We start from the raw sequence: 15,205 nt of genomic DNA on the forward strand, positions 1-15,205 counted from the left end.
ATGGAGTAGATCATGTACAAAATTGCAAGAGAAGTTACATATATTGTTGGTCTTGACTATAGAACACAACTATTGTATATTGTACATAACTTGAGTTGTATATATGCTTTTGAGACAAACTTTACGGCTATGAAAATCTAGAATAATTATCTACAACTTTTACGAAGATCATTCGTGTATTAGAAAAGCCTACATCGTGGACAAATATGGAAATCAAGATGAAAACATTGTCTTAGGTTGCTGCTCAAACACAGTGCAGTATATTGAGCATATCTAGACTTGTAGACATGTGTTTGAGCCAAACTTAGTGGCTATGGAAAGATAGAAGAATTTTCTACAACCTTGATAAAGAAGTCATGAGCTAAAAAGGTCTCTATCATAGACAAATTTTGTATGCAATATGAAAACGTTGATTTATCTAAAACAATATGATGTTGTTATAATATTTTGGGAATAACTTATGCTACAGAAGTCCAAATAACATGAAACCAATTCCCAATGATTAAGAAAAAACTTGTCCATAAAATTTATGAAGACATCCTTATAATAACTTAAAAGAAGATTTAGTTCAGTCAAGAATTATTAATCAATACAAGAAATAATATCTTCCTTATTTAAAAAGAAAATAGATATTCAAACCAATAATCAATCATAAAAATTAAAACTCATATTAAAGCTTGAGTTAGAGTTTTTCATAATTAACTTCTAATCATTTTATTGTTTTGTTTCTTATTTGTTTTTTTAATTCTATTTTCCTATTCAAAACGCTAATTTAATTTTTTTGACTTTTTTTTTTGGTACTATAAGCATAAAAGAAATAACTATTAATTTTGTAGATTAGACCGTATTTATAATTTTACTCAAAATCAACTTTTTTAAGAGAATAAGATTTAAAATATGTTGATTTGATAACTATCAAGTGTTAATAAAAATGAATCTATTTAATGTTTAATATAAATGAACTATACTCAATACTTATTTTATATGATAAGTAGAATAATAAATAATAGGTCATTATTGGAAAGATTTACTCTTATTTTTATTCAAATATTTCATTATATTTTAGTGATTAATAGCATATCACTTTTAATAAAGTATAATGATTTCAATAAAAGAGAAAAACTTACATGATATGATGTTCTTAAAATACATGTTTTATTTTTGTTAAAAGACTTTTTTAAAAAAAAAATTATTAGATATTTCCTACTCACTACTATAGTAATGAAAATGAAAAGTTAGAATAATATATGCGTGATTATAAATGTGAATGATTATAAATTTAAATTTTATATTGTTATTATAATTTTTTTTTATAAAAATATATTTATTATTTAATAACAATGGTGAGTAATTGAGATTATTTAAATTTTGAATCATAACTTTATATGTAAAATAAATTATTTTGAAAAAAATATTCACATTATATTTTCAATAAACACATTGCATCAGTACAATATTTGTTAAAAAATCAATTGAGAATTCCACAAGTAACTAACAATTTTTTTGCTACTCACCGTAGAATGTGGGGGTTTGACCAATTACCACATCTTTGTTTCACGATCATATTGGATTATTGGCTGCGAGTGACATGGGATAATAATGATTACGTTGAAGCTATTACTCATAATTTCACCAATTAATTTTACTCTTTGAGACCATGAAAGTTTGTAAAATGAATTTTCAATTGCTGACCAATGAACAATCCTTATCTTCATCCAACTTTATTTATAAAAGTAAAAAAATAAAGGAAAACTTTACATCCTTATACTCCAAGTGTGCATGAAAATTAAATTATTTATAAGGATTCATTAGATCTTTATATTTTATAATTCAACAATAGGAACGAAAAATACAAATTATTATAATCTAGGGTTATCATGTTTAACACTTTTTAATTCACATCTAGTATGATCAAGTCAAAGAGTTTTTCTCTAATTCACACTCGATGCTATCAATCACGCGTCTAACATTAGTGAGGCAGGGAGCCTCTAGCCTACATTATGTTTGACACATGATGATGAATTCTACACTTAGGAGATTCTTGTTTTTTTTTTCTCGATCCACCTGAAACTCGGGAAAAATCCAACATGTAAGACATAATAACACATAGATACTTCAAACAAGTCAAATTCAACATAAAAATTAACATGCAACCATTCAAGGCAAGGTTCACCAAATTTATCTCAACATGCTCAAGAATACCAAACTCACGAAGCATGAGAATTCTCTCTCAATCATCAACACATCCACAAATTAATGAAAATAAAGTAATACACAACTTCATAATTCATCAAGAAGTCAAGTTCTAACTCCCCTTACCACTAAATCAAATAGAAAAGAGGGAGAAGGAAGAAGATTGAAACCCTCCAAGAAGCTCTACACTACACCACGTCTTTGATTCTGAGCTTTAGATGCTTTTACTTGAAAACTCAACCTTACTCAATGATGGTTCTAGGACACTCTCTAACCAATTTAGAAGAATAAGGAAGAATTCTCATTTCAAAGCTCCTTTCTCTAACTTTATTTAAATTATAGATTTATGAAATTCACTTCTAGAGAAAAATTTTATATACTTTCCTTTTAACAGATCAATTTTGACCTCAACTTAGAACAACTTTTAACAGTTATTGTAATGTAGTGAGGAAATTTTTGAGTTTAGTTGACTCTAGAGAGAGAATAGTATATAAGGATTTCTCTGAGAAGGGAACTTCATAAGTTCATTCTCAAAGAAACTAGAGACAAGTTTTGGAGAGAAGGACTCTGGGTCCGTGAGCTCCTTTCTCTCTCAAATTTCTATGGTTGATTCTTCTTCTTTGTCTAGATCACTAACTTCTCCTGTCTTCTCTTGGAATTCAGGCTAGGAAGCTTGATTTTGAAGGATTGAAGTTTGGGAGTCGAGCTCCGAGGAAAGTTTTCTTCTTCCCTAATTCTTGGTTGTTCGGAGCCAATCTTCAGGTAAGGGAAGCTAGAATATATGTTGTTTGGTTGCATGAGAGTTTAGGAACTCCATTGATGTATGGAATTCGAGAAGAAGTGGTTGAATTGGGTGATTTCCTCATTTTTTGGGGTTTTTGGGGAAAATGGGGTTTTTGACAATTTTGGTGCATTGATTGGTTGCATGTTGAATCTGAACTCATTTTTGAGTTGTAGGGAGTCTATATGTTGCATTTCATGGATTGCATGTGGTTGAAGTTGCTGATTTTCAGGTTTTGAAGGAATTTTTTAGGTTTTTGGAGGTTTCTGGTTAAATATGCGTCGGGCGCAGTTCTTAGCGTCGGGCATGCATTCATCTGGGGGCCACCAATGTTAAATCACGCCGGGCAAGAGGCTAGTTGCACCGGGCGTGGAGACTCTTTGTGAGTCTCTGTTTGAGGTTGAGCCGGGTGTGATATTAATGCGCCGGGTGGGAATATGTTGGCCTTTAAGTCTTCATGAAAGTTGTATCCTTGGATGTTAGCTTTCCAATGGCGCTGGAATCACCCAAAAAGGAGGTCTAGAACTCCAGATATGGTTGTTTTAGTGAAGAGGGGTCAAGTTGCTAGCATTGGTTATAGCTGTTGCGGTTTTTAGAATTTTTAACAAGGTAGATGAAGGAATTAGGATTTGGTGTCTTCATGAGAGATGTAGGAAATCTTCTTATCTTTCATATGAGATAAGAATGAGAATGGTAGGAGTAGTATAACTCCTGATATGCTGTTTTATGTGAAGGTTTCCATTTCACAAGAAGTGATTTGGTTAAGTTGAAAGTTATTTTAGGTGCTTAGGTTGATTGGTGTTGTTTGGGTGGGTAAGTTGGCATGAAAGATGGGTTGTAAACGTGTAGTATGAGTTGTGTTATGTTATGAAAATGTTGTGTGTTGATAATATTGATTAATGATGTTGTTTGGTGATGCTTTTGTGATGAAGATGGGATGTAAATGAGATACATGTTGTAGTTGAGTTATGGAGCTGTGTAGTTGTGTATAGGTGCTAAATGAGTTGTTGTGCTAAATAGAAATGTGTTGAATATGTGATATGTTGTTAAAGTTGCTATATGTAATGTGTGGACCATTTATATGTTGTGATATATGATGATATGATCTAGTTCAAAGTTGTGAAGTGCATGATGATAATATTGCGAGTTGTGAGAAGCATGATGTGAAGTGTGTAGATGTGTTGAGATTTATATAGAAGTTATTAGTTGACTATGTTGTTAAGTTTTTAGAGGAAAGTTTTATGTTGCTATAAAGTTGTATGTTGTACTATGTGTTGAAAGATATTTATGATGATTGAGTTGTAGATTATGAGTTGAGCTGTTAAGCTGTTGAGTTGATCATGCTGTTTAAGTTGTTGAGCTGAGTTATGTTGTGCTGTTGAGTTAATCATGTTGTTTAAGTTGTTGAATTGAGTTGTGTTATTAAGTTAATCATGTTGTTTAAGTTGTTGAGCTGAGTTGTGCTGTTGAGTTAATCATGTTGTTTAAGTTGTTGAGTTGAGCTGTGTTGTTGAGTTGATCATGTTGTTTAAGTTGTTGAGTTGAGCTGTGCTGTTGAGTTGTAAGCTGATTAAGCTATGATGATGAGTTTTTGATCACTAGGACTAGGGGAGATGTTTTCAAAGTTGCTCATCCCATTGTGTGGATTGAGAAAGTTGTGGTGCTCAAAGAGCCCAATTTGTTGAAAACCCTTCTTGGGAAGTTGTCCCTTGGAGCGGACGTTGTGTTGTTCTCCTTTAGGACTTAGTTGGTCCCGTGTGTGGGCAAGGTCGAGGCACACGTGTACAAAGCGACCATGGTATAGGGGCTAGGTCGAGCTATATCGATTACAAGCGACCAAATTTGATCATTAGGATTAGAGGAGATGTTTTCGAAGTTACTCATCCTATTGTGTGGATTGAGAAAGTTGTGGTGCTTAGAGAGCCCAATTTGTTGAAAACCCTCCTTGGGAAGTTATCCCTTGGAGTGGACATTGTGCTGTTCTCCTCTAAGACTTAGTTGGTCTCGTGTATGGGTAAGGTCGAGGCACACGTGTACAAAGCAACCACGGTATAGGGCCAGGTCAAGCTATACCAATTACAAAGAGGCCAATTTGAGTAAAGTACGAAGTTGAGAACTTAGTTCCTAACCGAGTATCAGAGGGTTGTAGTATTTGGAGGATAGTCGGTAGGCTAATCCCATAGATGACTTAGTTAAGCTAGCTAATGTCGTGGTAGGCCTAAACCCAGCTGTTTTATCCTGACATAGTACTATACTTCCTTGTTTAAGTGGAAAAGTCTGAGAAATCGTTATCGTACTGTGGATTGGCATCCAAATTTGTTGTTTACCTAGGAAGCCCAAAAAGGTTCTTTGTTGTCGGTTCGGTAGGACCTAGCCACTTAAACTACTCACCCATGTTGTAGGAGATCTCCAAGTTGAAATACGTGACGACGCATAAGTTGTTGGTGTATTTAATTGATGTTGATATGAGTTGTATATGTGTTGTTGTGTTGTTAAGCTGTGATTGTGTTGTATGTTGACCCTGTTGAGGATGATGATAGTGTTGTTATGTTGTAAGTTGTTTATTTGTATACAAGTTGATAATGATGCTAGTGTTGCTAGATTACCTGTGTTGTAAGTTGCTTTTAAACATGTGTTGTTGAGAGGTGTGCAATACATGTGTTGGTTGTTGTTATGATGAATATGGTAACTATTCTAATGGTTTGTACAGTAGTTACGTTGAAGTGTTGATACAATGTTGATATGTTGAATCAAGTTGAAATGATGTTAAGATGTATAGTATATGTGTTGTTGTCTTCTATGTTGGATGTGATGTGAAGATGATTATATAGTTGGTGTGTTGCATTTTTAATTATTATAAGTTGTTTATTGTCTCTAACTTACCCTTGCATGTTTCCATGTGGTTTGAATTGCGATGATCATACGATGTATGAGAGTAGGGCAGAGATAGGCTGGGAGATAGCTGTTAGAGGCCACAAGAGGTACCTGGAGTTGGATTTTGTTTTGTAGGCTACCTTATAGTAGCATATTTTGTTGTATATAGCTGATTGTTGTTGGTTGCTTGATTAGCAACTTGTGTTGTAATTATTTTTATTATACTATTTTAGTATATGTTCCAGTAGTGTGTAGTGTAATTCCGTAATGTGACGGCCATGACGGGTTGTTACAATTACAACTTATGAAAATTTTATAATTCTTAGAATTTTATAACTAATAAACAACAAATCACAATAATATTTAAATTAATGCAATTAACAATGTAAATAAAATTGTATAATATTACATTATTGTTGTAAATTAACTCTTTTTTTTTAAAAAAATAATTTAACTTTTAAAAAATATTGTATTTTTTCTGAAAATACTTACGAAAATTTTATTAAAATGTGTCATAACATAATTAATTTTTGAACTACGAACGATCGCAATTCCTCCTTCCTATTCTCTTTTCAACCATTTTGAATCTTTGATCATTCCATCACCGATCACAGGTCTAGGCTGTCCAAGCCATATGCAATGTAGCATATTTATTAATCCAATTTATTTATTTATTTGTATACTATACTTTTTGATTCTTTGTTATCTTTAATTATTCTGAAATAATAAAAGAAAGTGTCCACTTTTTATTCCAGAAAAAACAACTAATTAAAGGGTGAAAAATTGAAAATACTCTTTACGTATTCACAACTGCCTTAATTATCTATACTTTATTTTACTTAAAACATCTTTATTAATATTTGGTTATAATTTTGCTTGATTATTTATACATTTAAAATTTTAATATTATATTTATTTAGTTTCTAGTAATAAAATTAAGAAGTTTAGCCTGTGTGCTGAGCTCATGAGTCATGACAATTAAAACTGCTCTCATATATCAACATTGTCATTCATATTTCTGACTCTCTCCTGCCAACCTGACATAAACTTTCACAAATATCTTCATCTCTCTTAGTCAATCGGTTCATCTTCATCGTATTCTTAACAGGAAAAGATTTTTTTTTTTTTTTTTTTACTTCTAATTTTAAAATACATTACTTTTAGATTTAAAATAATTTAAACTTAAAAATGGTTATCAAATGTTATTTAAATTACTTAGATGATCAAAAACCATACATCTTCAAATAAAGAATCAATGTGGGACTTAAAGTTTTTTAAAATATTAAACTTATAAATTTAAATATATTTTTTTTATTTTTCCTGTGGATTAAAATTTGCAGAAAAATCCGCAGGAAAAGTTACCTACAAAATTTTTCTACCATTAAGTAAATATTACTTGCGAATTTTTTTTTGCAAGAAAATTTACAAGAAACAAAATAAATTTTTTACAATATTTTCTGCAAATTTTTACCATGGAAAAAAATTTCTATGATTATTAAAATTGTAGCAAAATTTATAAGAAATATTTGTAAATTATTTTTCGCAAATAAATTTGTAAAAAATTTCTACGAATATTTTTTTCAGAAAAATTCGCAAAAAAATTTAGCAAATATTTTTTTCAAGAAAATTCGCAAAAAAATTACATTTTCTCTAGTAGTACCTTTTGTTTATCAATATCAATGTATGATATTACGATATCTCTATGTAAATCATAGTATATAATTGACATTTATATATCTTCGCATGAATTACTATTTATATTAGAGAGGATATTATAAGTAAGTTATTCGGAAGATTTTTTCATATATATATATATATATATCATCATTACTATTATTATATCTTAAGATTAAATTTTACTTTTTCAAATATTATTATAAATTTTGTTATTCAATTTTCAAAAATGTATATTTTGTCACAATTTTCAAACTTTTTAACATTTACTCATTTATATATATAAATGGTTGTTTGTTTTTGTTAATTAACCCATGATATAATATTTTGACTATTTATATAATATATTAATTTTTAACATGAAAAATTAATTACTAATCTGACATATAATATTATATCATCATTCATATGTTACATAAAAAATATGTCAATAATCAATAAATAAATAAATATATATATATATATATATATATATATATCATTTCAATAATTAATTAATAAAAATGAACGATCAATTAATAAGGTAATAAAATATCTAAAATTAGCTAATAAAATATAGTATTTTAAAAGTTAGATGGTAAAATTTGTCAAATTATAATAAAGCATGGCTAGAAAAATGTACAATTAAGTCTACTTTTAAAAATCAATTATTTTGTTTGAAATACAAGTGATTTGCTTGTGTTAATTTATTCCTTTAATAAGAAATTTATCAAATTAAATACTTATTTAATGTGAATTATATATATATATATATATATATATATATATATATATATATATATATATATATATATATATATATACCGTAAATCAGTAAACATTATTAAAATCAATGCGCTGAAGTATTGTACATTAGAACAAGTTTTTTAGTCGAGACTAAAGGATAACAATGACCTCAGTTTTTTTTAATATCAATGTTCTGAACTTAAATTTATTGATATTATTAAAGTTATTATATATGTTTGATGTATTGTTTATTTTATCATTTGTTAGACTGTCATGATTTTTATCTTAAAAGACATTTTAATAGATTAAAGAAAAATAATATTTATAAATTATTTTAAACCTTAATTTCTAAATAATATAAGACATTTAAAAATCTAAAAAATTATGTAAGAACTACGGACATTTATGAAGTATTTTTAAGATGAACATTAATTAATTGAATTTATGATAGATGACATGAAGATAATGTATCTCACCTGGAAAACATTTTTATTAACCTACGGATAACATACCAAGCACATAAGCATTGGATTCTTGAATAATATACGTTGTGACAAATTGACTACCATATATAAATAGGGCAGCCACCAATGCAATCACATGATTTTGTTTTGTACCACGATCAACAAATATATGTACATATATACCATGTGACTCTCGAGTAAAAGACAAAACTTCCCGGTAAATAGTCATCTTCAATTTGATTCTTATTTTGTTTTAAAAGAAATTATTCAACATTATATTCCATAATAATAAAAATTAAGATTTGATGAGAGGCTAATGAGCACTTCATTTCTATATCACTTTTTTCTTCCCTATAATTGTTATTGAGTTTTCATTTCCGCTGTTATCATCGAATGATTTCTTTTTAGAGAGTCAAAGTTCTTTAATTTCTCAACTTTTGTATTATTATATATATGCATACTTGTTTCAGTCATATTTTCTTTCATAACAATGCATCCCCTCCTTATATATAATAAAGTATGATAATATTTTCTTTTTCATATTTCTTGTTAAAAAAATATTTATTCAATATTTAATGATGATTAATATCATTCCTCGTTATAAAGTCTTAGTTTTTAAGAAGTATATGATTTTAATTATGAATTTTTAAATATCATAATATACAATAAAATAGGATTATTGTCGTATTTAATGAAAAATACGCATTGATAATATATATATATATATATAACGTTTCTCTTATATCACCATGAATTAAAAAAATAATAAATGCATTTTTTTATTTGATAAGTGAATGAAACAATAAATAAAAAATAATTTTTTTTTGACACCAAAATGGAAAAATGATAAAAAAAAATATTAATAAATAAAAATTTAATTTCATCTCAAACTTCATTTAACTAATAAAGTAAGAATCAAGTGTCATTGTATTTTATATTATTTTTATTAAATAAATATAACAATTCAAACATAACCTAAAGAGCTGAAAAATATCAATTATAAAAACTGATCCCGTTCTTATCTTTCAAGTGTAAATATAGGTTCTTTCTGTGATATATTTAAATTACATATTGCTCTCTTCACTTTATTTTAAAATTATAAATTTCTGGTAAAAAAATTATTTTATATTTAATTTATTTAATTATTTTATTGTAAATGATAATTAAAAAGTTTTAAAAAAATATATTAAATTTAAATTTCTAGTTATAATAAATAATTATTAACAAGTTAAGATATAATTTGTTTTTTTTTGTCTCTTTACTATTCTTAATGTCACTAACAATAAAATTCGAACATTTTAATGTCAAAATTAAAATTTTAACAGATAAAATAATGTTTTGACAAACCTCTTTTATTAACTTCACTAAAAAAAAATATCTTATTTTACAATGTTTCAAAATCAATAATAAAAATAATTAGTAAAAAGTCAGCAGTAAAAAATTAAAACTAGTTATATATTAATGATACCAATAGTCATAAAAGAGAAAAATTTAATACTACAATGCAAATTATTCACTTTCAAATGCTAGTTTGGCTAGAGGGAGATCATCCATGTTGAATAAAAGCACTCCTTAATAATGAAAAAAAAAAAAGAGTTAATTTAGAGTTTGGCTAATAGAGTTGGGCTAATGAATTATGACTTATGAAATACATAATAAATATTTATTATCAGTTGTGAGTTGTGCCTTTGAAAGGAAATAACCATTTCTAACATAGTACTTCACAGTAATTAAAAAATGTTACTTAATACTACATTATTTATTGTATTAATTTCATTTAAAAACAATTTTCTTGAAACTTTATTAGAATTCTAATATAAATAGAAAAAATAGTTTTAAACAAAGTTTTGATTGAATAAAGAATATTTTATAGATAATATTATTAAATTAAATTAAGACTTAAATATATAATATGTCATTGTTTGGTTTTATTACTTCTTTAAAATAGTCTTTGTATTTTTTTAATTTTACTCTTTTTATTTTATTTTAGTCTTTATAATATATTCATTTTTTTTTCTTTTTATCATTGTAATATGTGAATAATTTAATTTTAGTCTCTACTATTTTTTTTAAAGAAGCTAATCCAAAATGAACAAAATATTATATAAACTAAAATGAAGTTTTTGATATATTATAAGGTCTAAAATAATATAATAAGGACAAAAAATTATAAAGATCATTAAAAAAAGTAACTTTATAAGAATTAAAATAAAAAATATATTAGAAAGACAAAAATATACTTAAAAAACATTTAATTAGTTAATATTTATTTCAATTTTTTATGTTTAAGAATATTTTAGAGGTAATAGTATTAAATATGATTAAATGAGTTCATATTTGTTTATATTTTATTAACCACCTTTCTCTCACATCTCCACAGACAGATAGATTCTTCCAAAACTCGTGACAATTCAAGATTCATTAATTTATGCCTTTTAACAATCAATCATTCCAAACTATACACCTACCAAAAAGAAAATTAATCAATCACAATGATAAAAAAATATAAATATATATTCTCTCTCCTTTATGTCACAAAAAAAAATATTCTACAAAAGCAAATATAGAACTTTACTACCACATCCCCTGCTTCAAGTTTAACGAACGAGTATAAACTTGCAAAAGACCATGTTCATTGAAATTCCTAATATTCCCAAGTCTCCCACTGAATCCCAACTCTTCACACAATGCCTGGTGGCCTTTGCATCCTTGGTTAGTGCCTGTCATTTTCTCAGATCATCCAATTTTTTTTCCCCGAGGATTTGAATCTGGTTCCACTTTTGGTGGAGAATCCAGTTTCCACAAAGTGACTTTTATGTTTTAAGTTTTATCATCACAAACCATATTGTTGCATCCTCAAATATATATCTTATTACCCCACTCTCGATGTTCCGTCCGCAATATATGCATACTCACATAATCCTTGTTCCAAATCCTCAACAAAATATAGCTAGTGTTTGATCTTCACACATCATAACCCTTTCACCACACACCTTATTGTTCCTCCAAAAATGGTGGTGGCAACAAAAACCAAGGCCTTCATGCACCATCTTATCACTGGTCGCTGGTTCATGATTTTTGCCTCGTGTCTCATCATGGCGGTTTCAGGGGCAACATACATGTTTGGTTTGTACTCCAATGAAGTGAAAACCTCTTTGGGGTATGACCAGTCAACGCTCAACTTGATAAGCTTCTTCAAGGACCTTGGTGCCAACCTTGGAATTTTCTCTGGTTTGATCAATGAGATAAGCCCTCCCTGGGTGATACTAGCCATAGGGGCCACTATGAACTTCGTTGGCTACTTCATGATATGGCTTTCTGTCACATCACGCATTGCAAAACCACAAGTGTGGCAAATGTGTCTCTACTTCTACATTGGTGCTAATTCTCAGTCTTTTGCTAACACTGGTGCTTTGGTTAACTGTGTCAAGAGTTTCCCTAGAAGCCGTGGAAGTGTTATTGGTCTCCTCAAGGGTTATGTGGGTCTAAGTGGTGCTATTTTCACTCAGCTATACCATGCTTTCTATGGTGACAATTCTAAGGCTCTTATATTCCTCATTGGTTGGCTTCCTGCTGCTATTTCCTTCATTTTCCTTCCAACGGTTAGGGTCTTGAGTATCACCCCACAACACAAAGAGATCAAGGTTTTCTACAAACTTCTTTATATTTCACTTGGGGTGGCAGGGTTTCTCATGGTTTTGATTGTTATTCAGAACAAGTTGAGTTTCACAAGAGTGGAGTACATAGTGGATGGCATGGTGGTTCTCTTTTTGCTTCTTCTACCACTTTTTGTTGTGTTTAGGGAAGAATTCAAACTCTGGAAGAACCAAAACCAAAACCAAACCTTCACTGATCAAGCAGATGTTGCTGCTTCAGTTATTGAATTGCCACAACCACAAGCAGCACCAACTGATTTGGAAAGGAAAAACAATTCATGTTTGAAGAACATTTTCAAGCCTCCACAAAGGGGTGAGGACTACACCATCTTCCAAGCTCTCTTCAGCATTGACATGCTGATTCTGTTCATTGCAACAGTGTTTGGTGTTGGAGGGACACTAACAGCACTTGACAATCTAGGACAAATTGGGAACTCATTGGGGTACCCCAAAAAGAGCCTCACAACTTTTGTGTCCCTTGTGAGTATATGGAACTACTTAGGAAGAGCATCTTCTGGCTTTGCCTCTGAGTACTTATTGACCAAATACAGGTTCCCTCGTCCCTTGATGCTCACTCTAGTCATGCTTCTTTCTTGTGTTGGCCATCTTCTAATAGCATTTGGTATCCCAAACTCTCTCTACTTTGCCTCAGTAATTATTGGCTTTTGCTTTGGGGCTTTATGGCCCTTAATGTTTGCCATCATATCTGAAATATTTGGCCTCAAATACTACTCTACTTTGTACAATTTTGGGGCCGTGGCAAGCCCTGTTGGATCTTACATTCTGAATGTGAAGGTCACAGGTTATTTGTATGATAAAGAGGCTTTGAAGCAGTTGGAGATGAAGGGACTCATGAGGCAAAAGGGGAAGGACTTAACTTGCATGGGAGTGCAGTGCTATAAAATGGCTTTTATCATAATCACTGCTTCAACTTTAATTGGATGTTTTGTTTCCTTTATTCTAGTGTTGAGGACAAGGAAATTCTACAAAGGTGACATCTATGAGAAGTTCAGAGTTGAACTAGAGAATGCTGAGAGTGTTCCAACGTTTAGCAGCACTGGCACCACCACAAACCGCGCTGAAGAACCAGATAAAGCCAATAGAAAATGATGTATGTTTAATAATGTTTGCTTGGTTTGTCTATACCTACCAACTATGCAATTGTTTTATTTTACATCAACAATGATGGACATTTCAGGGACACCAAAGTTTATTTGTTTAGTTTATCTTGGAGAAAATTCTGCATGCACCAAGTATTTTATTAAATTTTGGTGTTCTATTATTTGTTTATTCGAAGAAGTAATTATGTAATTAACTATCATCGCCAACCTCTCTTCCCTCACGGTTAACTCTTGTTTGTTTACGTTTGAGCTTCACCTCACATGATCCCTCACCGTTGTAAAGATTTTAGATTGAGATTTGCATGTTCTTGTTTTGTTCTTTTGTAGCTTTTGGGTTAGCATTTGTATCTCAGCCACGTGATGTGAGTTTTGAGTTGGACAAATTTTCAGCTTATAGGTCAATATAGCTTTGATTTCTTTGTTCTTTTAATACTAGTAAAAAGTTTCAGGCTTTTTTTGTTAACAATTTTTTAGAGTTTATGCTCTTGACACTCGTAATGGTTTAATTCCTAAAGTATAAAAAAAAGTGTCAGATACCTCATTTGTTTCAATCATCATGTAAAGGCAAATGTTTGGACCAATTAAGTTCACTCCTATAATAAAATAATTGGGTAATTTTTGGTGGAGTGTTTCCTAAGAGTAAATCCGTAATCTTGTCACGGGCCACGTTTTTTCATTTGGGTCATAAAGTGAATACACAAATGTGATTTCGAAATGCTAAAAAGAACAATTTTGTTTCCCTTAAAAAACAAACATGAAAATGAAATCGAAAAGTTTATATGATTATATGTTTACATTATTTTCGCTTTTTTTTAAAGGCCAAAGTGTTATGTTATTTCTTCTGCATCCAGAGTTTAGACTTTTAAATAATAGTTAAAATAATAAAATGCAACAATAATAATAGTTGTGACTTGTGAGCACTAAACTTAATGGCCGATTTATATAGGGTTAATCAATGTCAATACATATAGGTCCAAAATTCTTAAAATAAAATCATGTAAATTGAATTATATTTTGACTTAGAATAAAGTCATCTAATCATTACACTAAAGTAAGATAAAATTATCTTTGAGAGACATTAGATTTTATGCTAAGAATTTGATTTATCATAAACTTTTATAAATGCAACCAATGTAATTATAATAGATAAATATTTATTTCACGTCTTCACTCAAGTGAAATAATTATTAATTTAGTGTTGAAATAACTTTTACATGTTTGTATACTTATTCATGATGTTTTTGTCATGTCATGACAAAGAGTTACATCACTCTTTGGAGACTTGAAATCTTGATCCACTAAGAAAATACTTAATTTAATGTTACCTATATTTTGGTCATTATTAGTAGTCCTAACTCAGACATACTATTACTGTCATTTGTGAGAGTTTAGTAAATTCAATTCCCACTCTAACACAGTCAACAACTTATGTCAAATTACTCAAGTTAAAAATATTTTAGACGTCCATATGGAAGATCAGAGTTCACCTCATAACATTCATGTTAGCATAGTCCAATCTCTTACATTTTGAGTTAATTATGATTGGTTTTACCCTTATTTTTCTTAATTTTGTCACTTTAGACTTATGGGTTCTTGTTGTATTTTTTTTTTAATTATTTTTTCAAAGAGGCTTGTTATTGGATGATTTAACCTTTGAACTTACATAATGTTTGATTGGAGGTGAATGAAAGGGAGGGAGTTTTGTTAACTTTTCTT

General features: G+C 29.4%; 1 protein-coding gene across 1 annotated transcript; it reads left to right on the forward strand.

Moving 5' to 3' along the window:
* The first annotated feature begins 11,289 nt into the window (after nt 1-11,289).
* LOC109818777 (protein NUCLEAR FUSION DEFECTIVE 4) lies at nt 11,290-13,696 on the forward strand. The gene has a single exon (XM_020384304.3). It carries the CDS (start codon nt 11,724-11,726, stop codon nt 13,476-13,478), a length of 1,755 nt encoding a protein of 584 aa, XP_020239893.1. The 5' UTR covers nt 11,290-11,723; the 3' UTR covers nt 13,479-13,696.
* The last annotated feature ends 1,509 nt before the right edge of the window (nt 13,697-15,205 follow it).

This window comes from Cajanus cajan, chromosome 7 (genome assembly GCF_000230855.2).
Source record: "Cajanus cajan strain Asha chromosome 7, NIPB_CcT2T_4, whole genome shotgun sequence".
NCBI lineage: Eukaryota > Viridiplantae > Streptophyta > Magnoliopsida > Fabales > Fabaceae > Cajanus > Cajanus cajan.

Bases quoted from the DNA above. Each gene is read 5' to 3' on its own strand.
- LOC109818777 (XM_020384304.3), top strand. From the start codon at position 11,724: ATGGTGGTGGCAACAAAAACCAAGGCCTTCATGCACCATCTTATCACT.